Here is a 25,929-nt window from a genome sequence, read left to right as displayed (position 1 = left end):
ATCAGTTGAGGACAGCTCATCCTAAGGGACAAGTTTATTAAAAAGGCAGCTCCCAATATTAGAAGGAAAATACAGAAGGAGGCTATAGCAGCAGATACCATCTTGGAGAACCTCCTAAGGGTGACCACTTTGGTGTTTTATAATAGGGACCAGGAGGAGGAGATCCAGGAGAAAGAGAGGAAGCAAAAGAGAAGGACAGAGGCACTAATAGCTGCTCTGCAGACATACAAAGCCCAGGATCCCTGAGGTACATCTGCTAGTTTCTATCGGTGCAGTAAGTCAGGGCACTTTAAGAAAGCATGCCCAGGCAGCAAGAAAAAACCACCTTAACCTTGTCTAGCCTGTGGAAGGAACCACTGGAAGTCAGACTGCCCCCAGAGATGAAGGTCACTGGGTTCCAAACCAGTCTCACAGATGGTCCAACAGGATTGATGGGTCCCAGAGCTCCAGTGGCTCAAACCAACATACAGCACAGGAGCCCTGGGTGATTCCGGAAATTGAAGGAAAGTAGATCTCCTTGTGAACACTAGCGCCAGTCTCTCTCTATCTCTCTTCTCTCTAACCCAGGCCTCCCCTCTTTCCGTAGCATGACCATGGCGTCACAGGGCATCTCAGGAAAAACTCTAATTCAATATTTTTAACAACCCCTTAGGTTGCAGATGGGGAAACCTATTATTTACACATGCCTTTTTAATCATGCCAAAAAGTTCCACTCCTTTATTAGGTAGAGATATTTTACTTGCATGCAGACCAGCATCCTTACAGCCCCAGGACAAACTCTGTCACCCCCTGGTAGAAGCTAATATCAATCCAGAAGTGTGGGCAACTCAAGGAAGAATAAGTTGAGCTGTAACTGCTAGGCTAGTCCAGATCCATCTTAAGGATCCCACTTCTTTTCCTAACCAGAAACAATATCCACTGAAGCCAGAGGCTAGGAAAGGGCTAGAAGCCATTATTAATAACCTGAAGACGCAGGGCCTCTTCAAAACCTAAAGCAGCCCATTCAACACACCAATGTTAGGAGCACATAAAACTCAATGGGGAATGAAGACTACTTCAGGACTTCTATCGCACTGAGGCCATAGTCACAGCCTTTCCATATGAAGGGCCTTCAATCTGTATGTATCAGAAAGGAAGGAAATGACCCTGGGAGTTTTAACACAGGTTTGTGGACCAGCTCAACAGCCAGTGGGTTACCTGAGTAAGGAACTTAATTTGGAGGTTAAAGGATGGCCAGCATGCCCCGATCCATTGCTGCAGTGGCCCTACTGGTCCCAGAAGCCCCCAAATTAACCCTGGGAAATGACATGACTATTTATACCCCATATAATGTGGTGGGATTACTGTCTTCTAAGGGAAGCCTTTGGTTAACAGACAGCAGTGTCCTTAAATATCAAGCCCTACTGTCAGAGGGTTCCACCATCCAGTTAAAAACTTGTTTTTGCATAAGCCCAGTCACTTTTCTCCCCAAGGGAACTGGAGAACCTGAATATGACTGTGAACAAGTTGTGGTACAGACCTATGCAGCCAGGGAAGATCTCAGGGAAACTCCCCTAGAAAATCCAGATTGGACCCTTTTCATGGACAGAGGCTCCTTTACAGAGCAAGGAGTACAGAAGGCAGGATATGCAGTAGTCACTCTGAGTGTTATTGAAAGTGTGTCTCTCACTCCAGTCATAAGTGCTCAACCAGCTGAACTGATAGCTCTTACAAGAGCACTTGAGTTCAGCAAAGTAAAGGTAGCTAACATTTACACTGACTCCAAGTATGCTTTTTTAGTTCTCCATGCTCATGCTACCATTTGGTGCAAAGAAGATTATAAAGGAAAGAGATTTTATATAAGAGAGGATCTTGTATGAGAAATACTTGTCCTAAAGAAAATAGCTAGTTGTTTAAAAGAGAGATGTTTAGGACAAGTCAGAAGGTTTAAGCATGTCATAGATGGTTCATGGAAGTCATGAAAGGATTAGAAGGATGGTAAATACATGTCCTAAAAAGAATAGTTGGTTGTTTAAAAAGAAGGATGTTTAGGACAAGCCAGAAAGTTTAAGCATGTCATAGATAGTTGGTGGAAGCTGTGAAGGAATTAATTGCAGGAAAGATTTAGCTAGGGTTAACACTAAAATTACACTAGCCACCCAATAACATATTTCTCCCAATCATATTGCAAGTTATAAAAGATGACCTAGACCAGAAATTATCCCCTAATGGCAAAGAGAGGGGGGAATATATGTTTTTCTCAAAGAAAAAAAAATGTTGCTTTTATATCAACACTTCTGGTAAAGTACAGCAACATTTGGTAGAAGCAAACCAGTATTTCATTTCATCAAAATGACTGACAGGTAACAAACCGTACTGTTATGATTGTGGCCTATAGTACCTCCACTAATAGTGGCAATCTTAATACTCATATTCGAACTCACATTCATCTCTTCTCATTTAGAAACAATCAAACTCCAAATGGTGCTGCAGACAGAACCATACATGGACATGCCTTTCTTCCAAGGACCCTTAGATTGACCCCAGGAGGAGCCATAGCTGCTGTTCCCCCACACAATGCCCCTTTTTAGGAGGAAGTTGCCAGAAAGAGTCATCATTCAAATGACCACTAACAGCAGTTAGGGTTACCACTCGAGAGGGGGGAACGATATAGAAGTTAAGAAATCACTTAGGCAGAAAGTAACTGTATGAGAGTCCTTGGTAAGGCTTTGCTTTTTAATGAAAGGCAGCCATAAATCATTTTCTAACATAGAGCAGCCTGTAAATTTGAGTTGCAGACATAAACAAGCAAGCTGGGAGCTTGCATGGGTGAATGCTGGCAGGAAGGAAGGACTAGACATGTTCAAGATGGTCCATCTCCTCTTCCCTTTGTCAGCCAAGTGTACAGTGAGAAGCAGAGAAGATGGCACCAGTCAACTAGAAAGCCCATCTGCATGCTAACATTAGAGTGGGACAACAAACCTTCCCCGTGCATTATGTGAATGTCATACCTGATCAAACCAATCTGTGCATTTCTGAGCTGGGCTCAGATGGCTGGATTGACAGAAATAGAATTCAGAATATCCACAGGAATGAAGATTATTGAGCTATAGCAGTATACTGTAACCCAAGGTAAGGAAGCTAAAAATAATTATAAAACAATGAAGGAACTGACAGAAAAAATAGACAGTTTAGAAAAGAATGTAACCAACCTGATAGAGCTAAAAAACACACTACAAACCAATATGTAAATCAGGCACCACCTCTTCAAACCTGAGTATAAAATTCGGCGCATTCTGACAGCCAGTCTTTTCCGCTGAGGGACCCCTCTCTCTCTATAGAGAAAACTGTTTCTCTTTCACTTCTCTTCTGCCTGTTAAACCTCTGCTCCTGAACTCCTTGTGTGAGTCCATGTCCTAAATTTTCCTGGTGCAAGATGACAAACCCCAGGGTATATACCCCAGGTGATATAGCTGCTTCATATCCACTTCTTTAAATAACTGAAATTTCTCTTCAAAAACACACAAAATTGCTTTGAACTGCCAAGTGCAATGGCCTCTTCATTGATTCTCTCCAAGTTTTTCTCTCTCCTTGAAACTCCTTCAGGTAAGCACTGTACCTTATTGGATTTGTATGCTTAGCAGCTAACTGGCCTTTTACAGATGAATAAAGTATTCATTGTTTATTCCTGCAATCTGGGCACCACCTAGCTACCCAGCCATGTGGATGAAGTCCATGTTTCTATAGAGGACATACCTTTTCCCATGCAAATGCTTTGACTCAGTCTGAAATACCATCCTCAAATCTGTTAACATTTCAAAGAGATGAAATGTTAGTCCCCAAATCCCCTCCCATTTTGGAATAGCCACATCTTCCTTAGAGTGCTGAAAGCAAGGTATCCTTTTACTGAATTATAGCTCCTAATAATTGTGATTCAAAGATACCTACATGAAAACTTCTGATATTAGCTATGTAAATTCTTTGGTAAAGTATGTACATTAATTGCACAGAAACAAATAAAACTATATGCAGAACTATATGGTGAATCACACCTGCTTAGGGGACACAGAGAAGACACCCAGACTTTTCCCACCAGCACCCAGCCCTGGAGCTAATACCACCTCCAGCGTGCCCACACACAGTCTCCAGCAGGGGTCCTCTGCTCCCGCCCCCCAGCTGTGTTGCCTCTGCCACTGTGGTGAACACCTGCAGGAAGGCAGACACCCCAGCACTTGTTAGCACTCTGCTACAGCTGCTACACCTTAGCCCTCCCTTCCAGTGCAGTGGATTCCAAACCTTGAGGAGCCAGAGGACAAAGTCAGGGCCCAATACAAGTCCCCCAGAGTTATAGCATGCAGTCCAGGAATTGGGAGGTGAATGTTGGCCCCATAAAATCTTGCAGAAGCTAGTCGGCTGAATCTACCTTATACCACAATCAAACCCTCAAGGTCATCAAATAAGATAAAAGAGAAAAAAAAAAAACAAAGGTCATCAATTTCAAAGCTTAAAGGTAGATAAGCCCACAAAGATGAAAAAGAATCCTCTGAGAAGGCTTAAAATTGAAAAAGCCAGAGTGCCTTTTTTCCTCCAAATGATAGAATCACCTCTCCAGCAAAGGTTCTGAACTGGGCTCAGATGGCTGGATTGACAGAAATAGAATTCAGAATATCCACAGGAATGAAGATTATTGAGCTACAGCAGTATACTGTAACACAAGGTAAGGAAGCTAAAAATAATTATAAAACAATGAAGGAATTGACAGAAAAAAATAGACAGTTTAGAAAAGAATGTAACCAACTTGATAGAGCTAAAAAACATACTACAAGAATTTCATAATGCAATCACAAGTATCAACAGCAGAATAGACCAAGCAGAGGAAATAATCTCAGAGCTTCAAGACTGGCTTTCTGAAAGAAGACAGTCAGACAAGAATAGAGAAAAAAGAATAAAAAGGAATGAAAAAAATTCAAAAAATATGTGACTGAATCTGCAACTCATTGGTGTCCCTGGAAAAGAAGATGGGAAGAATGGAACTAACTTGGAAACCGTATTTCAGGATATCATCCAGTAGAACTTCCCCAACATAACTAGCGAGGCCAACATTCAAACTCAGAAAATGCAGAGAACCACAGTAACATACTTCATAAGAAGATCATCCCCAAGACACATAATCATCATATTTTTAAAGATTGAAATGAAAGAAAAAATGCTAAAGATAGCTAGAGAGAAAGGTCAGATCAACTACAAAGAAAGCCAATCAGACTAAAAATGGAACTTTCAGCAGAAGCCCTACAAGCCGGAAGAGATTTGGGGCCAATATTCAACATTCTTACAGAAAAGAAATTCCAAACGAGAATTCTATATCTAGCCAAACTAAGCTTCATAAGCCAAGGAGAAATAAGATCCTTTTCAGATAAGCAAACAGTGAAGGAATTTATTACCACCAGACCTGCCTTACAAGAGCTCCTAAAGGAATCACTAAATATGGAAAGGAAAGACCATCACCAGACACCACAGAAACACTGAATTACACAGACCAGTGACACTATAAAGCAACCACATAAAGTCTGAAAAATAACCAGCTAACATCATAATGACAGTATAAAATCCACACATATCAAGAGTGACCTTAAATGTAAATGATTAAATGCCCCAATTAAAACACACAAAGTGGCAAGCTGGATAAAGAACCAAGACCCATTGGTATGTTGTCTTCAAGAGATCCATCTCACATGCAATGACACTCATAGCCTCAAAATAAAGGGATGAAGAAAAATCCACCAAGCAAATGGAAAACAGTAAAAAGTAGGGTTTGCAATCCTAGTTTCTGACAAAACAGACTTTAAACCAATAAAGGTCAAAAAAGTCAAAGAAGGGAATTACATAATGGTAAAGGGTTCAATTCAATAAGAAAATCTAACTATACTAAATATGTATACACCCAAGACAGGAGCACCCAGATTCATAAAGCAAATTCTTAGAGACCTTTAAAGAGACTTAGACTCCCACATAATAATGAGTCTTTAACACCTCACTGACAATATTAGAAAGATCATCAAGATGGAAAATTAACAAAGATAATCAGGACCTGAACTCAGCATTGGATCAAATGGACCTGATAGATACCTACAGAACTCTCCACCCCAAAATAACAGAATATATATTCTTCTCATTACCACATGGCACATACTGAAGAATTGAGCACATAATTGGAAATAAAACACTCCTCAGAAAATGCAAAAGAAATGAAATAATAAGAAACAATCTCTTGGACCACAGCAAAATCAAATTAGAAATCAAGAATGAAATTCACTCAACACCACACAATCACATGAAAATTGAATAACTGCTCCTGAAAGATATTTGGGTAAATAATAAAATTAAAGCAGAAATCAAGAAGATATTTGAAACTAATGAAAACAAAGATACAACATACCAGAATCTCTGGGACACAGCTAATGCAGTGTTAAGAGGAAAATTCATAGCACTAAATGCCCAATCAAAAAGTTAGAAAGATCTCAAGTTAAAAACCTAAAATCACAACTAAAAAAACTAGAGAACCAAGGGCAAACAAATCCTAAAGCTAGCAGAAGACAAGAAGTAACCAAAGTCACAGCTCAACTGAAGAAGTTTGAGACACAAAATTTCATTCAAAAGATTAACAAATCTGGGAGCTGGTGCTTTGGAAAAAAATAAAATAGATAGACTGCTAACTAGACTAATGAAGAAAAGAGAGAGGATTCAAATAAACACAATCAGAAATGACAAGGAGGGATATTACCACTTACCCCACGGAAATATAAGAAACCACCAGAGGATATTATGAACACCTCTATACACATAAACTAGAAAATCTTGAAGTGGATAAATTCCTGGATACATACACTCTCCCAAGACTAAACAAGGAAGAAATTGAATCCCTGAACAGACCAATAATGAGCTCTAAAATTGAGTTAGTAATAAATAGCCAACTAACCAAAAAAAAGCCCAGGACCAGAAGGATTCACAGCTGAATTCTACCAAATGTACAAAGAAGAGCTGGTACCATTCCTGCTGAAACTATTCCAAAAACTTGAGGAGAAGGGACTCCACCTTAACTCATTCTATGAGACCAGCATCATCCTGATACCAAAACCAGGCAGAAATACAACAAAAAAGAAAGCTTCAGGCCAATATCCTTGAATATCCTTGAACATCAATGAAAAAAATCCTCGAAAAAATAACTGGCAAACCAAATCCAGCAGCACATCAAAAAGCTCATCCATGGCAATGAAGTAGACTTTATCTCTGGGAAGCAAGGCTTGTTTAACATATGCAAATCAGTAAATGTGATTCATCACATAAACAGAATTAAAGACAAAAACCACATAATTAAATCAATAGATACAGAAAAGGCTTTTGATAAAATTCAACACCCCATCATATAAAAACTGTCAATATACTAGGTATTGAAGGAACATACCTCAAAATAATAGCAGCTATCTGTGACAAACCCGGAGCCAACATCATACTGAATGGGCAAAAGCTGGATTAATTCACCTTGAAAACTGGCACAAGACCAGGATACTGTCTCTCACTTCTCCTAGTCCACACAGTATTGGAAGTCCTAGCCAGGGCAATCAGGTAAGAGAAAGAAATAAAGGACATACAAATAGGAAGAGAGGATGTCAAGCCATATCAGTTTGCAGATGACATGATCCTATACGTAGAAAACCCATGGCCAGGTGCAGTGGCTCACGCCTGTAATCTGAGCACTTTGGGAGGCCGAGGCGGGCGGATCACGAGGTCAGGAGATCGAGACCACGCTGGCTAACACGGTGAAACCCCATCTCTACTAAAAATACAAAAAATTAGCCAGGTGTGGTGGTAGGCGCCTGTGGTCCCAGCTACTCGGGAGGCCGAGGCAGGAGAATGGTGTGAAACTGGGAGGCAGAGGTTGCAGTGAGCTGAGATTGCGCCACTGCACTCCAGCGTGGGCAACAGAGTGAGACTCCATCTCAAAAAAAAAAAAAAAAAAAAAAAACCCTATAGTCTCAGCCCAAAAGCTTCTTAAGCTGATAAACAACTTCAGCAAAGTCTCAAGATACAAAATCAATGTGGGAAAATCTCTAGCATTCCTATACACCAACAACAGTCATGCCAAGAACCAAATGAGGAATGCAATCCAATTTATAATTTCTACAAAAAGAATAAAATACCTAGGAATGCAGACAACTAGGGAGATGAATATCTCTACAAGGAGAACTACAAACCACTGCTCAAACAAATCAGAGATGATATAAACAAATGGAAAATCATTCCATGCTCATGGATAGAAAGCATCAATATCATAAAAATGGCCATACTGCCCAAAGCAATTTATAGATTCAATGCTATTCCTATTAAATTACCATTGAGATTCTTCACAGAACTAGAAAAGACTCTTTTAAAATTCACATGGAACCAAAAAAACAAACAAACAAAAAAAACAAAAAAAACCCAAATAGCCAAAGCAAACCCTAAGTAAAAAGAACAAAGCTGGAGGCATCACACTGCCCGACTTTATTCTATAGGGCTACAGTAATCAAAAAGAACATGGTACTGGTACACAAAAACAGACACATAGACCAATGAAACAGAATAGAGAACCCAGAAATAAGGTCACACACTTATAACTATCTGATTTTCGAAAAAGCTGACAAAAACAAGCAATGGAGATAGGACACCATATTCAATAAATGGTGTGGGGATAACTGGCAAGCCATATGCAGAAGATTGAAATTGGACCCCTTCCTTACAGCTTATATGAAAATGAACTCAAGATGAATTGAAGACATAAATGTAAAATCTCAAACTATAAAAATCCTGGAGGACAACTTAGGCAATACCAATCAGGATATAGGAATGGGCAAAGATTTCAGAAGATAGGAATGGGCAAATATTTCGTGATGAAGATGCCAAAAGCAATTGTAACAATAGCAAAAATTGACAAGTTGGATCTAATTAAACTAAAGAGCTTCTGCACAGCAAAGGAAACTACAACAGAGTGAACAGACAACCTACAGAATGGGAAAAAATTTTTGCAAACTATGCATCTGACAAAAGTCTAATTAATATCCAGCAGCTATAAAGAACTTATATTTACAAGAAAAAACAACCCCATTAAAAAGTGGGCAAAGATCATGAACAGACACTTTTCAAAAGAAGACACACATATGGCCAACAATCATATGAAAAAAGCTCCAGATAATGATCATTAAAGAAAGGCAAATCAAAACCATAATGAGATACCATCTCACATTAGTCAGAATGGATATTATTAAAAAGTCAAAAAATAACAGATGCTGGCAAAGTTGTGGAGAAAAAGGGAACACTTATACACTATTGTGGAAGACAGTGTGTCAGTTCCTCAAAGACCTAAAAACAGAAATACCATTCGACCTAGCAATCCCATTACTGAGTATATACCCAAAAGAATACAAATTGCTCTATTCTAAAGACCCATGCAGCACTATTCACAATGGCAACGACATGGAATCAACCTAAATGCCCATCAGTGATAGACTGCATAAAGAAAATGTGGTACATATACACCATGGAATACTATGCAGCCATAAAAAAGAACAAGACCATGTACTTTGCAGGGACATGGATGGAGCAGGAAGTCATTATCCTTAGCAAATTAGTGCAAGAACAGAAAACCAAATACTGCATGCTCTCACTTATAACTGGAGGCTAAATGATGAGAACACCTGGACACATAAAAGGGAACAACACATACTGGGGCCTATTGAAGAGTAGAGGGTGGAAGTTGGGAGAGAATCAGGAAAAACAACTAATGGGTACTATGCTTAATACCTAGTTAACAAAATAATCTGTACAACTAACCCCCATGACAGAAGTTTACTTTATATAATAAACCTACACATGTACCTCTTAACTTAAAATGAAATTAAAAAAAAAATTAAAACTATATGATTATTTTGTTTCCCCATAGAGAAATTATTAATATTATGAAGTTTGAGAGATTTTATTTTACTATTCAACTGTCATCACATGACTGTTAGAAAATGAAACTGACTACACAGGGTTAAAAAATAAATAATTTGTAGCACTTTAGATGGAATATATATTAAGAGCTGGAATATTAAAATAACTTCTAGGAACTCTTTTACCCCTATAACTCATATTCTGAAGTTAAACTTTTCATGCTATTGGAAAACAAAAAGTAAGTTGTCCTATAATCACACAATAAGGGTGTTTAAGTACAAGTATAGTAGTCACAGGCAAATAATTTCAAAAATAACTCTAAAATATTATACTGCAATTTGTTGAATCAAATATTGCCTTCCTTAGGACAAGTATTATTTGTTAAAGCATTTTACTGAAATGTTTTTCATTATAATCAATATTAGCCTTTTTATTTGGAACAGACCTAAAAATGGAGTATGTTTAAATTAGATTGAATATCTCTTTCCATTTTATCATGTTTCTTTTAAGCACTTTGTAACATATTTTCAAGATTGATTTGCTCTTCAAAGATCATTCACTGAGCTCAGTCCATGGAAAATGGGACATAAACAAAAGCACACAAGAGGCCAGACATGGTAGATCACACCTGTAATCTAGCACTTTGGGATGCTGAGGCGGGCGGATCACGAGGTCAGGAGATCGAGGCCACCCTGGCTAACACAGTGAAACCCCATCTCTACTAAAAATACAAAAACAAAACTAGCTGGGCATGGTGGTGGGCGCCTGTAGTCCCAGCTACTAGAAAGACTGAGGCAGGAGAATGGCGTGAACCTGGGAGGTAGAGCTTGCAGTGAGCTGAGATCGCGCCACTGCACTCCAGCCTGGGAGACAGAGCGAGACGCTGTCTCAAAAAAAAAAAAAAAAGCACAGAAGAACAGTAACTGCTTCTCTTAATAAAGTGTTTTATATCTTACTTGGATTATCAACTTAATTCCTCTCATTTAGCTTTGAATGTTCAATTGTAGCCTTAGCATATTAGAAAAAGTTTTTCACAGGTGGAATTGACACATAACCTACATATTTAACATGAATCTGAGAATGGAGGAGTTAGGTGCTCTATTTGCACTCAGCCCTGCAGAAATGGGGACTTGGCCAAAGCGTGATTTGTTTCAGGGAAGTAAATCACCCTAAGTACAAGGAAGCTTAAGTTTAGGCTCCAGTGCACTTAACAGAAAGCAAACTAGACATTCTTTACACAATAAATCATTAAAAAGAATGTAAACTATTATTCAGAAAAATTATTGAATTATTAATCATTTATTAACAACATGTATAATTTTACTGTGAACGGTTAAAAATAGTGAGCTGCTTTAACTTGTCCTTTTGTCTTAATTTCTATTTAATAGTAATTCCCTTATGATGCTTATAAGAAGAATGCTTCTGTATTTCAGTCATAGATATAAAAATTTTTTTTAAAGAAAATCAAGCCAATGCCATAACTATTCTTTCCCATGAAAAGAAATTAATGCTGCCAATTTTCCTTTCAGATCTGAATGCTTAAATAAGTATTCATATAAGTACCTCTTTGGGCTTTGATGTTTTATTTAAGAATGTACAAATCGGCTTGTGACAAATCCTAAATTATAAAAATTATAAAGTATATGAAGATAAGCTCTTGATTGAAAACATATTGACTACTTTAATTCTTGTTAATTATAACTTTAACTTATACAGTCATTTTTACAGATGAAAAGTTAACCATGAATGTAACTTTTTACTTTAACTTGCATCAGAATTTCATGGTGATTTAATACAATTTTTTTAGTAAGAGATTCAACATGGTTATGTAAATAGTGCTCTAGTTTGGAAAACCAAAAGGATTGAAGTCTAACACCTGCATTAATTCTATATTTACACATACATTCTTTTTTATTATTATACCTTAAGCACTTAAGTATATAGTTCTGAAGAGCTATTAATAAAATCAAATGAACTATATAATATTTTAATATTAAAATGAGAATAGTTCTTTGCAACTCTTATGAGCGCTTGCTCTGATAGAGGAGTGGATTGCTAACACCCCTAATATAATCTACCATGTTAAAATGATGTTCCCATTGTAGGTTAAAAAGATGGAGGGTCACAGATAGTTATGTCTCATCAGATAGAAATTGTAGGTTTGTTTATTGTTATAGGCCTTGTTTTCAAACAAGAAATTTAAATAGGTGAAGCAGAATGAGTTTTTAGTTGCACAATGAAATGATAATCTAAGAATAAGTCAGTTGGGGAAAATGTTTGGATGGGCAGAAAAGAATTCTTTACATTAAAATTATAATTATCCACAGTAAAATTCTTATGAAGATTCCAAACCAATTACAGGCTATTTGTTTAAATTAAGTTAAAAAATGAACACTTTCTTCTTTCATCAGTATATGGACAATAGCATCAAATGTATATGTTAAACTTGTTTTCAATTATCAAAACACAATGTATTTGGCAATAGATTCTTCTAAATTATAATATGCAAATCTATTGTTGCCTTGATCACTCCTTTTTTTTTCATCATCCTCAATTGACTTCCAATAGCCCCAGTCATCATCTTACCCTCCTGGTTTCTCCTTTTTATCTTCTACAAATATTTTTGAGCACCAACTATGGACATTGTGTTGTGTGAAGCACTAAAGATAACAATATGAATAAAATCAGATTCCAGTACTGGATATGCTCTTCTTATAGTGGTAAAAAATAAATATGTGCAACTCGTTTTAATTCGATGTGTTAAATATAAAAGTTTGATGAATGAATGAATGATCTCAGCTTAATAATAGACACATCTAGAACTTAGAAGTTATTTTCATATACTACATCTAATTGGATACCCAGATCAGCACTTTGAAGTAGGTTAATGGAGAATTGGCATTATCCCCTCTCTTAATAGGAAAGGCAAATGTGTCCCAAATACACTAATTAACTTGCCCAGGTTATACTGCTTACATGTGGAGAAGCTGCCATCTTTAATTCAGGTCTTCAGATGGCTTAAAAATCTATCCTCTTTGCTTCTTTTAGAAAAGATTTATCTATTTAATTATTAACAACAGCAACTAACATCACATAGTACCTTACCAGCTATAAAATATTTTCTTAGTTCTATTCTTCTCTTTTATCAAATATGTGTGAAAAAGAGAAAGAAAGAAAAAAGAAAGAATGAGAAAGAATACTAAATGAAAGAACAACAGACCTTCATTAGGCATGAAATCAAGGCTTTATACATAATATGAAAGTGTTGTTCCTGGTTTTATTCTTTTTTCTCTTTCCTTTCTTTGACTGGCTTGATCTGGCTAATAAACAAAGCCGTTAAAACAAACCTGAATGTACCATTTTAGGATGTGGACTCACCAACTGCACCTGCAGAGCTATTAGCTATGGGGGCATGTCTTACAATGACACATTATTTCAAAGGATACTTTTGTTATCTCTTTTGTACAATCAAAATTAAATGGGTTAAAATGAATTACAAATACATCTTCTAATTTTTCATTTGGGAGCATCCATTTTATAATGCACTTGTCTGAATCCAAAGAATGCAACCAAGTGTGCACTGAGATCTTAACATTAAGTAATTGGACAGATAAGGGCATGTGTGGCATTGGATAATGTCATGTCTTTCAATCAGCATAATGAGGCTGGGACGAACCTTTCCATCAAATGGGAACCAGCCTTTGTCCCACATAACGTATGCTGGCATCTCTTAGAGAGTTGTTATAATGGTACATGACAAGACAAACATCCCTCATTTAGAAAGTATTTTTATTTTCTTATAAAAATGAAAAATGTAAATGTCCAATTTTATGCATATTCAATTTTAATAAAGCAAGTAAATGGCAAAACAACAGTCAGAGAAATTCTGTCGAATTTTATATCAAATACATAAAATGATTTTTAAAAGATGATTGAAAATTACATAAAATTATATGATCTTTCTTCTATGCTTATAAAAATTGGAATTGTATTGCTAAATGGGTAATCCATTACAAAATAGACAGGAGACCATATTTTCTTGTAAGCATATTAAATTTTTAAAGGAAATTTAATAGCATAATAAATTTTATTGAGCAAATACTATGCATTGTAGTGCTAACTGCTTTCCTAATATGTTTGTAAACATAAAAATCATCCCTTAAGATAAATGATTCCCATTTAGAAATGAAAAAAGTGAGACTCAGGCCAGACCCGGTGGCTCATGCCTGTAATCCCAGCATTTTGGGAGGCCAAGGCGGGTGGATTGCGTCAGCCCAGGAGTTCAAGACCAGCTGGGCAACATGGAGAAACTCAGTCTCTACCAAAAAACACACAAAATAGCTGGGCGTGGTGACAAGCCCCTGTAATCCCAGCTACTATGATGGCTGAGGCAGGCAGGTAGCTTGAGACCTGGAGGTCAAGGCTGCAGTGAGCTGTGATTGTGCCACTGCACTCCAAAAAAAGAGCCACTGAACTGTCTTAAAAAAAAAAAAAAAAAAAAAGTGAGGCTCAGAGGTTAAGTAATGTGCCTCAAATTACATAGCTTTTAGATAATAATGCCAGCATTCCACCAAAGGATCAGTGGCCTAGAGCCACAATACTGCCCACTGTCTTCAGAAAGTAGTTTAGGAGCAAAGCCTTTAGAATGAGAAACACCTAGATTTGAATCCCGGCTCTGCCTCACATTAGCTGGGTGTAATCTTAACTTCCTCATCTGTTTCATAAAGTTATTGTGGGAATTAACTTAAGCAATGCAAACAGAGAACTAAGCACTGTGTCTGACAATATACTGCAAATGTGTAAACTATAGTAATGAGTTTATTAATCAAATATCTCTATTTTCTGATGATAGATTAACAAATGTGTTAGAAGTTACAGAATTAATTTTTTTTTTTTTTACAATTGAGAAGAATGAATCATCTCATATCACTACAAGGTTGTATCTTATTCTGTGAATAGGTGTGTTTGCTTTTGGCCTTGGCTCTAATGGCTTGTAAGGGAAGTTATTTTGTAAGCACATCAGATAGGGAACTAAGTCCTTAACAAAATACCATTTGAGAAAATGTAATGTAAGAGGTGATGCCTAAAGAAGGTGATGACAAAAATAAGTTGGTTTAAAGTAACAACTGTGCCAAAATTTTAGGTTTGATATTACTTGGAAACAATTTTTTCCTAACATTTAAGGATAAGTAGACATCATGGTAAATATTCTTCAGAGTTACATGCAAACCACTGATAGTGAGCATATCACTTCTAGATATGATCTTAAGTATTCAGAGTCCAGAGTGTTCACCATTACCCCGTGGAACCAGCTCTAGATATGATCTTAAGTATAAATTATATTCAGACATTTAGGTATGAAAGAATTAGATTGAATCTCTCCGAGACATTGTTTTTGTTGTTATTATTCTTAAAAAATATTTAATGTTGTCACTTCTACTTTGAGATTAAAAAATAATTTAAGACAGATCTTATGGTAATCATGTCTAGATGATGAGCCTATATATTGTAAATAAATCATTTTCTGAGATAAATAATAAAGATAATATTTGCAACAAAATTCCAAGAAAGAAGGAGGGAGGCCTACATCTATTATCAGTGCCAAAGAAAGTATCCTTTCTCTCTGACTATTTTTACTTCAAAGAATGGTGTTCAGCTAAGATTTAGGTCATATTGTATTAGTCAAGAAATCACAGAAAATTAATTAAACTCCATGATTAAAGGTCTGTATTTGAGATAGGTAAGTAAAAATATTTTACCTGAGATGTTCTTTTAGACCAATTTAATCACTTGGTATTTTTCTGCAATTTTAGTGAATGCTTGTTAAATCAAATCAAATACATGATCTGTCAGTATAAAATTACACAGGTAAACCACCAGTGGGATCATGCCACAGTTTCCTTTTATTTTTGTTTTTAAAGAAAGAGAAACAGTGTTCCGTCCATAATACAGAAGCCTCTATTACAAATACACGTAGCTCTAGAGAATAATAATAAAAACCAAACACAAGAATTCTGGCTATGTGTTATCTGTCTCCTATAAAGATTCATCTTAGATTACGTACATATCCTGATGAAATTTCTGTGAGGTAGAGAAAAGCAAATACTAGTGTTCATTTTGTAGGTGGATATGCTAAAACAAAAAATTTAGTGTTTAGGTCATATCTAGTATCATAGTTAAGGATGAAATCTAAGTTTCTATTAGAACTCTAATAAACATTCATATAAATAGATGTGTTTCTAGAATCCTGCTTGAGAAGCTGACTTTGAGAAAGCTCAATGTATGAGAACAGCTGTCAGATCTAAATTTGAATTCTGAATCTTACAATTAGTCATATTAACTTAAACTATTTAGTGTCTCTGAGTCTATTGCCCATTAATGAACATGAGCATAGGACTACCTATGTCAAAATGTTATTATGAGGATTAAATGAAATGGATGTGAAAATATTGAACACAGACCAGGTATTTTAGTGCTTTGGCCCCTTAATTTCACAATTATCATTTTTATCTAATAAATTACATTAAATTACATGAAACTTTAAGAGATAGTTTACTTATGGCAGTCCCTGTGAATTACTTTTAAAAATAAAGACATTAGAACTCATAACTATATTTAGAAGTTAGGCCAAGGAACTGAGGTAAGCAGAAATGTAGAGAAGTGATATTAAGAGATCACAGTAGCATTTTAATGGAACTCTGTCATTCATTTAAATCTTCTCTACACCATCTAAAACACTGAAGTTTGGCAAGTCCTAGTCAAATGAGCTCAGAGAGGCTACATTTTTTTTTTGATACAGGGAATAATAAAAGAAGAGCTATCATTAGAATCAGAACAACATTTTTCCTTAGTAATACAGGGGTGAAGGAAAAAATAATAGAGTATTTCCTGCTCTAAAGGCTATTTAATTGCAGTTGGTATTTACCATAAAATATCCACTGACTTGGCCATTCGGTTATAAACGAGTTCGAGGGAGACACAAAATTATGAACCTCCTAAATCATGAAACGTGTTTAATCAAGCAAGAGTCTGCCTAGTTAAGATTCAGAATTTACATCAAAGTTTATAATCTAAATACTTATGTCATTCCAATGGTCTCCAGTGGCATTTTCAGTAGTTCCTATTTACCTCTTCCTCTATATTAATTATGTAAAATATCCGTAAACTTCGTATTTCGTCTTTTGATTTTTGACTGTCTTGATAGTGAAATACACATACATGCTTTTTAGATGAATCACTTACCTCAGAGCATTAATTTCAAATACACTCAACCATATATTAAAGTGGCACTGTAAATCTTTTAAAATTTCAAGTTTCTTCTATATACATACCAGCACCATCTGTTTTAATTCTGTTAGATGGTATACTGGGCTCTCCTCTACCCAGTGTATTGGTTGCTACCACGCGGAATTCATACTCCATCCATGGGATTAAGTCCACTGCTCTTGCTGACTCCATATTTCCTTCAATAATTGGGGGATCTAAATAAAATAAATAGTAAATAGAGAATATAGGTTGATTAACTTATCACTTTTTTAACTTCCATTTTTATTTTACCATTTCAGGGAGAATGGTATATATTACACAGAGTTGAAGTAAAAACTACAACTAGGAATGACAAAATATTAAGTTCAAGGGAGTAAGAGAAGAGGTTTAATAAATAATAAACTTACAAAGAGTGATATGCATATGAATCACCTATGTAAGTAAGTTTGAGGCAGGGAGTCTGCAATCCTGCAAGCCTCCAGGCTTGGTGCTAGTCCATGAACTGCACCTTGAATAGCAAGGAGCTGTATTCTGAAGGTACAATCTAAAAAGATTTCCTGAGATAAAGGTACAATTGGAGCAGCAAAATTTTATGTATTGCCACTGATATAGTCTATGGCTAGCAAACGATTTATAACTAGGTAGAAAAGGTTAATGTTTATATCCTTTTTACTTGGTTCTGTAGATTTATACTCAAATCATTTGGACAAGTGATAATAAATGTCATAATAATTTTATTAAGATTTGTTAAGTATCCCTCAGAATTCATGCTACTAGATACTAATATAGATGAGATGATAAATTATGGGTGGAATGTGATCTTAGCTTGCTTATTTAATTAAGGTATAATAAAACATGCAACCAAGGCAGATCTGTGCATTATTATAAGCTTGCCTCAAATATTTCCACGTGTTTCTAATAATCAACCTATAAATACCTGTACCTGTAGGCTTGTCTATGACTCAATATCTTATCATTTAGGGAAGTTTTATCTGGCAATGTAGACCATGAATACATAATTTTTAAAGATGACGTGTCCATCAACACAATAAATGCTAAGCATCCCAGCATCCAGTTTCTACTTTTGGACAAATTCTCGCGTGGCTCAGACTGTCCCATCTCACCCTGCCATAATTTTAACTCTGCTAGATACTACTTTTGCCATCTAATTTGTTATTTTGTTATGGATTTGTTCTGTAGATTTGACATATATTTTTGACTTTCTGATTAAAAGTTTCCCTTTACCTTCCCCTCTGTTTTGATTTATTAAGATTTATTAAGGATTTCTACCTCTTTATCTCCTATCTCTTTCACTCTTCCCTCACACCAAATTGGAACCTGTTTGTTTTAATTCACATGCATAAGGACATTTTTCTAGGTAACTGAAAGAAGTAAAGTAAAGTTTTGGTTTGTGAAGGGCTGTTTACGGAGTGAAGTGATAATGCTGAGTAAGGTAGACTTTTTGTTTGTTTGTTTGTTTGTTTTGAGACGGAGTCTCACTCTGTCACCCAGGCTGGAGTGCAGTTGCGTGATCTCGGCTCACTGCAAGCTCCGCCTCCTGGGTTCACGCCATTCTCCTGCCTCAGCCTCCCGAGTAGCTGGGACTACAGGCTCATGCCACCACGCCCGGCTAATTTTTGTATTTGTAGTAGAGACAGGGTTCCACCGTGTTAGCCAGGATGGTCTTGATCTCCTGACCTCATGATCCACCCACCTTGGCCTCCCAAAGTGCTAGGATTACAGGTGTGAGCCACCACGCCCAGCCAAGGTAGCCCTTTTTTACTAGACACTTTTCATTGATTTTAACCCCTTATAGAAAACAGGCTGTATTGGGTTAAATGGTGCCTTTCTCCGCCCACAAAATGTCCATGTCCAAATTACCAGAACCTGTAAATGTCATCTTATATGAAAAAAAAAAAAAATGCTTGGCAGACCCTCAAATTAAGGTTGTAAGTGTTAAGAATCTTAGGGTAGGATTATCCTAAATTATCTAGGTGGGCTCTAAATCCAATGACAAATGTCTTTATAAAAGAAAGACACAGAGAAGAGTCACACCTAGAAGAGCAGAAGGCCATGAGACCACCAAGGTAGATATGAAAGTGAAGTAGCCACAAGCCAAGGGACATGTGGAGCCACCAGAAGCTGAAAGAAGCAAGGAATGGAGCCTTTGGAGAGGATGCAGCCCTGCCACCACCTTGATTTTGGTCTCTAAACTATGAGAGAGTAAATTTCTGTTGTTTTAGGCTAACAAGTTTATGTTAATTTGTTGGCAACCCTAGAAAACTAATACTGAACTTTAAAGGCAGAAGCTGATGGAGCTATTTGTGAGTTTATAATTATTGAGTTTGGCAGGGGTTGAGGGGTGTACAGTACAAAAGTGTTTTAGTAGGCTTGAGGCAGTCTGACCTGCTCCCCTTCTTCCTAGTCTCAAAACTCCAGCAGAATTTAAGGGTTTGAAGGATGGAAATGTTGGAAGTATTTTAGAGAATGAGCTTTTCCAGGAAGCTGGGAGGTCAACAGGTAAGGGCAGGTATCTGCTAGGACAGACAAAGAAGAACCAGGTGGATGTGTGGAGAAGCTGCAGTTGATTGACTGATTTTGAGTGCATGTAAAAAGTGTGAGGATCCAGTATGAAAATATCCCAAACAAAGGGAAGACATTTTCATAAAGTAGAAGATCATAGTTGGCCACCAAAAATATGTGAAGGAATGATGGTAGGTAAGGCAAGAAAAGTCAACAGGAGTCATTTTATGCTAGATCTGGATTCCAGCTGAGGAGCCAAGGCTTTGATTTTAACGAGTGAGATGAAGAAAGGATGAATAAGCAACCAGACTCAGAGTCATGACCTCAAGCAGGTGGATCCTAGGAAGAAGCCCTTGGTCCAAAGACGCAAAAAACTCTCTCAAAGGGGGAAAACGAAGTGCAAGTTAAGGGGATGGAATTCCAGAATGGACATTCTGAATTATTAAAGAAGGAATTTGCTGTAAATATTTAAAAATAGTATTCCCACCAGGATTGCTAATAGCTTGACAACTCTTCTTTTTAGAACAAACCCAATTATTATTATTCTTGATAATTTATATAAACATTGGTACCTACGAGAATACAAATATCTAAAACAAACATATTTTGGTAGATAGGTATAATATCCCCTCAATAAAACCATCTATGTAAGTAGTAGGAATAATTTAGCAAAAACATGATTAACATCTATCATTTTAAAAAGATGTACCAAGAATTAAAAGTGTCTCTTCTCTCTAAGCTGCTTTCACTTTTGCAAATCTGGGTGGCACTTCTGACCCCAACCACATCAGAAGTATATAATTTAAAACACATTCTGTCAATTTTCCCAGCTCTTATCTTTAGCTAAGTAGCCCATATCATCACTACAAATGGAACTCCAAGACTGGCTAGGTCCACATCAGGCCCACACTCAATATACTTCTTCTGTCTCCCCCTTGTATGTTCCTAGCTGTCATTTGTGGCCATATATACATTTCTTCTACTTTTTATTCATGTTTTGAAACCCCTCAGGGCCTAGTATGCCCAGCATGATGTTTTACAAATAGAAGTACTTAATACATTTTTGCTTAAAATATATATGTAATACAGATTCTAAAGTTTGTGTCTATTTAGAGTGGACAGTGTCTCAATGCAAGAAGTATAACTTTGTCTATAGCAATCACTTTAGTGTCTTCTTCATCCTTGAATCAGGCAGGTAAGAGAAGGAAGGCACTCTTTTACCTTGCCCCACCACATAATATCCATCACTCCATGACTCTATATTGTCATGTATTCAGCCCATAAATTGTCCTGTCCTGTCTAAAGCAGATAGTACTACTCCATCTTCTTAAGGTTTCTTCCTTTCCCTTCAATTGTGAGTTGATTCTCATTTATCTCTTCTATTGCCGCTTTGTATGCTTTTTAAAAACATGGTTTTACTTTTAAAACACATTTTATATGTTTTATTGTGAGCCCTAAATGTTTTCATAAATGGACTTGTACTTAATGCAATCTTCTCTCCTATTCCTTAAGCCCTGGTAGGAATTATTGGATCCTTTTTTCTTCTTCTATTTCTTCTTTTTTTACTGCTTCCAAAATCACCTATGCAGTTTAGGAGCAGAGGCCTGCTCCCTAAAGAAGTCAGCTTTGCTTTGGAAGCAGATTTATGCCTCAAGCCAAATGAAGAAGAGAAACAGGAACAGAGAGACTTTGTGTCCTTTTTCTTCAGCCAAGTTCCTTGCAACCTGTTTGTTATTCTTGGAGCCAGAAAGAGAGTAAAGTACTTTGCATAATGGAGGCAAATACTGGGGATGGATCAGGAGCAGACCTTGTTCTAGACCTGATTTTTAACCGAGTCAGTTCTGAGTCAGGCCATACAGTTAATCTCAGCAGTGAAAAATCAGATCTTAACAGTATAATGCCTGTTAGAGGCATCTCTCTTTTTAAAAAAACTAAACTTTGTATATTAAATGGGTAGCTCTTTAAAAATTTGTTTTACTTTTAGTGTAAATTTTAAGCAAAGAGATATAAAGCAGGAGACCTTAGTTCTTACTTTAGTACTTAGGCCAAAGTACTCAGTTTAGCAACCAGCTATAAGCAATAATTCAAAGATCTGTTTACAAATGCCTTGAGGCCGTAAGGCTTAGAATAAAAAGAAGTTTCTCACCATTCTTTGAGGAAAAGAGAATCAAGCCTCATGGGTATCATAAGACCAATAATTCATTGTATTTTAGTTGCCTGGAAATCATGCTCGTGGTACCCTGCCTTTAGAGCACACTGATTAATTGTTTGAGCAGCTTTGGAAACAGCCAGAATGACTTCAGGACTAAAAAGCAGATTGTGTCAAGAATAACTCCAGCCAGTGTAAGCCCCTCCACTGTAGACTTTTACAAGTTACCTGAGTAAGTTCTGGTATTTAAGATCTGAACACAAGCAGAATCTTTGATGTCCCCCATTTCAATCTAAAACCCAAATATTTGAAAGTATGCAGAACAAACCTACTCACTCAGAGATTCTAAATAAAAATTCAGGTGTCTGTTTGAGACTGGAAATTAGCATTTAAAGGCTTCTCACTGGTTATAACGCACCTACTCAGCCTTATGTTACAGGTCCCAGACCCAACCCATAGATCGCCTGGCAGGACTCTGGAAGGAGCCATAGGTTAGGCAAATTTCCGTGAAGCAAAAGTAAAGCAAGCTGTGCTCTGGCATCTCAGAAGGTGTGAATCCTTGATACTTCTCTAAGGGAAATACGAAGGTAGCCTCATAAAAATCTAGAAATTCATGTTTGAAATGAGAACTACAAAAACCAAAGAAACAGAAAGGCAAAAAAAAAAAAAAAAGGATACTGTCCTACAATAAACCTAGAGAGTTTTCATTTTTAAAAAGATAATACTAATACTAGGTAAAGATATGGCAGAAGAGATACTCAAATACTGCTGATGGGAATAAAAACTGGTTCTACTTTACTGCAGAGTGATTATATAATATAGCTCATGGGTTTTGGCTGTTTACACTCAACAATTTAATTTACGAATATCTATTTTAGGGAAATAATCTAAAGTATAGAGAAACATTTATGTGCAAAGATGTTAACTGCAGAAAAATTTTAATAATCAACTCAGTCTTACATAAGACAGAAATTTAAATATAAACATATTTTCTTCTTCATGTTGGATAATCTATTCCAGGTTCTCTTAACTATTTCTCATAGCATGGTTACTATGCCTCTTCATGTTCTGGCCAACATCCTCTTACATACACACACACCATCACTAACAATATTCTATAATTTGTCCTCTGAAAGTAGCAGCATAGAATCAAACCCAATTTTCTAACAACGACCTGAGCATCTTGTAGAACTCCAGGAACAGCATCAAGCTGTCTGCTGTCCATCCGCTAAAAACAGTCCAAGAGAAGTAAAATTTACAAGTTGCCTTAAAAGTACATAGTCTATTTCTTCATCTCCTTATTCTAAATTTAATCTTTGGAACACTGAAAGTTGATATCTTTGAAACATTTATTTCATATCTTAAGCATTTACCTTCATGAAGCTGAATTTAATCCTGTACCTTTGTTTCCTGGTGGTCACATCATAAATAAAAACCATATGATTTTTATTTCTGTGTTTGTTGCAGAAAATATTTTTCACTTCCACTTAGGATGCAGTCACAAGAAAACTTCACTAGTACACTAACAAAAAGAACACATAGATAATCTATAAACCATCATCTTTCAAAGCCCATTAGAGAGCTGAGTTTATGAAGACACAATGGACTAAAATTCATCATTGGTAGAACAGTGATGAAAGAAGTATGTAGTCACAGATGTTAGCAAGAAGAAAACAATTTAACTTCTAACAGATATTTACAGAAAAAGTATAGGCTGGTATGGCTGTTTAAAAACATGGGGAGATCAAAGAACAAGGAGAATCTATAGTAATTTGACAATTATTTTTCATAGGCCTTCATCATGTGTACTCAAGAAAGTTTTGGGGCAGAACAAAAGAGCCAAAAAAGACTTCCCTCTGGGGCACCGATACCACAAACATGAGATAGTGGCAGGAGTGCTGAGAGAGATCTGCTTCCTCTGTGAGGGACAGGTGTTTTGGACCTGTTGAAGTCTAAGGGAAGAGAAGGAGAACAGAGTAAAAAGCCCGAGCACTCTGGGCTTTAGACTGATTATCAGCAGCAGGTATCTGGGCAGAAGCAGGAGAGCTGAAAGAGCCCTCTGTGGGGTCCAACGTAGAAGAGTCTGCTGAAATCTGATAGCAGGATGGGAAAACCTCCAGACACTCAGATATGTAGGAAGGTCTGATCATACATTCAAATTACTTGAAGCCTGTGCTAAACTGAATCTAACAACAATGCTCAGATCATCTCAACCACAAATCTGATTGACTCAGTCCCTAAAGTAATGACATGCACTTTCCCAGACATCAATTAATATTTACTTTAGTAATCACTGTTCTTCTATACACAATGTTTGGAATTGAGCAAAAAGTTATCAGACACATGAGCAAACAAATATGACCCACTGTCAAGAAAGAAAAAAAATCAACAGAGCTAGACTTTAAGATGGTCTAGATGTTTAAATCATCTGATAGGGTTTTAGCATAACTATGTTAAGTATGTAAAAATGTCAAGTGGAAAACATGCACAACTTGTATAAACAAATAGGAAATTCCCATGGAATATTATGTGAACAATATTAAAAGCAGCCAAATGCTAGAAATAAAAATTCCTGAACACAATAAAGCAGTAGATCAAAAGTATTTTAATGGGATTATTCACAGACCGAATCCAGCAAAATAAATTATCTATGTAAGCAAGAGAGGAAATTAGCCATTATCCATACAGAAACACAGACACACAGATAAACAGACACATGTGCGTGCACACACACACACACACTGTCCATTATCTGTGGAACAACATCAAACAATCTAACATACGTGTCAAGAGAAACCAAGAAGAGAGAGTAGAGCAGAGGAAATATTTGAGGAGGTAATGAATAGCTAAGAATTTTCCAAAGTTGAAGAAAATATCAACCCAAGAATACAAGAAGCCACGCTCCATTAGGATAAATGCATTTTATCAAGCTGAAAAGCAAATACAAAAAGAAATCTTGAAGCAGTCACATAAAAGGGACATATCAAGTACAGGGAATTATGATTAAAACAATAACTGACTTCTTACCTGAAACAATGGAGACAAAAGACAACAGAACAATGTTTTTAAAGTGATCAAAGTAAAATGAAGAGCAATTTGGATTCTGTAGGAAACAAAAATGACACTTAAAGATGAAATTAAAGACATTTTCTGATAGAAAAAATGTAAAAACCTTTGAGTCCAACAACCTGAACAATTGGAAATGCTATAAGTTTCTCAGTAGTGCAAATTATACCAGATAAAAAAACAGTTTTACAGAAAGGAATGACGAACCCAGATATAATAAATATACTGGTAAATATAAAGGGATTTTGAGACACTTTTCAGCAAATAGAATAGAAAACAGTCTTCTCAGCCTGAAAAAGGCATCTAAGATGACATATTCAAAACAGTGAAAAAGAAGAACAAAAAACTGACAACCAAGAATATCATATCCAAGCAAATATATTTTAAAACCAAAGGCAAAATGCACTCCTAGATAAACAAAAACTGAGAGAAACTGTTACTAAAAGACTTATCTTACAAAAAAAAATTAAAGTTCTTCAAGTTGAAAGTAGTTGATCCCAAACAGCAATTTGAATAAACTCCCCCAAAATAATGAGCACTGGTAAAGGTAATTTTATAATTATAAAAGATGGTATAAATACTTATTTTTTCTTCTATCTTCTTTTATTTAAAAGTAATTCTAGAAAACTATATATGTATGTATATACACACATATGTTGTGCATTTATGTATGTATATATATATATATATAATTGTGTTATTGGATCTATAATATATTTAAATGTAATATATTTGATACTAGCTGCACAAAGGGGACAGGTAGGAGCAAAGTTGTAAAGAAATGACATCAGATGGTGATACATAGTTTGTATATTTGTCCACTCTAAATCTCATGTTGAAATTTGATCCCCAATGTTGGAGGTGGGGCCTAATAAGAGGAGTTTGGGTCATGGGGGTGGATTCCCAATGAATGACTTTGTGCCTTTCTTCCAATAATGAGTGAATTCTTGCTTTATTAGTTCATGCAAGAACTGATT

The 25,929-nt window shown here is 36.3% G+C and overlaps 1 protein-coding gene across 2 annotated transcripts in view; it reads right to left on the bottom strand.

The window, feature by feature from the left end:
- Positions 1-25,929, bottom strand: part of CNTN1 (contactin 1) — a 382,939-nt gene that overhangs the window by 61,319 nt on the left and 295,691 nt on the right. For both annotated transcript variants that reach the window (XM_054444281.2, XM_063672630.1), the window contains exon 17: positions 17,280-17,429. In XM_054444281.2, coding sequence (XP_054300256.1) covers positions 17,280-17,429 — 150 coding nt within the window. The remainder of the gene's footprint in view (positions 1-17,279; positions 17,430-25,929) is intronic.

This window comes from Pongo pygmaeus, chromosome 10 (assembly GCF_028885625.2).
Source record: "Pongo pygmaeus isolate AG05252 chromosome 10, NHGRI_mPonPyg2-v2.0_pri, whole genome shotgun sequence".
NCBI classification, from domain to species: domain Eukaryota; kingdom Metazoa; phylum Chordata; class Mammalia; order Primates; family Hominidae; genus Pongo; species Pongo pygmaeus.
Note: the sequence above shows the minus strand (reverse complement) of the source record. Positions and strands in the feature narration are given on the sequence as shown.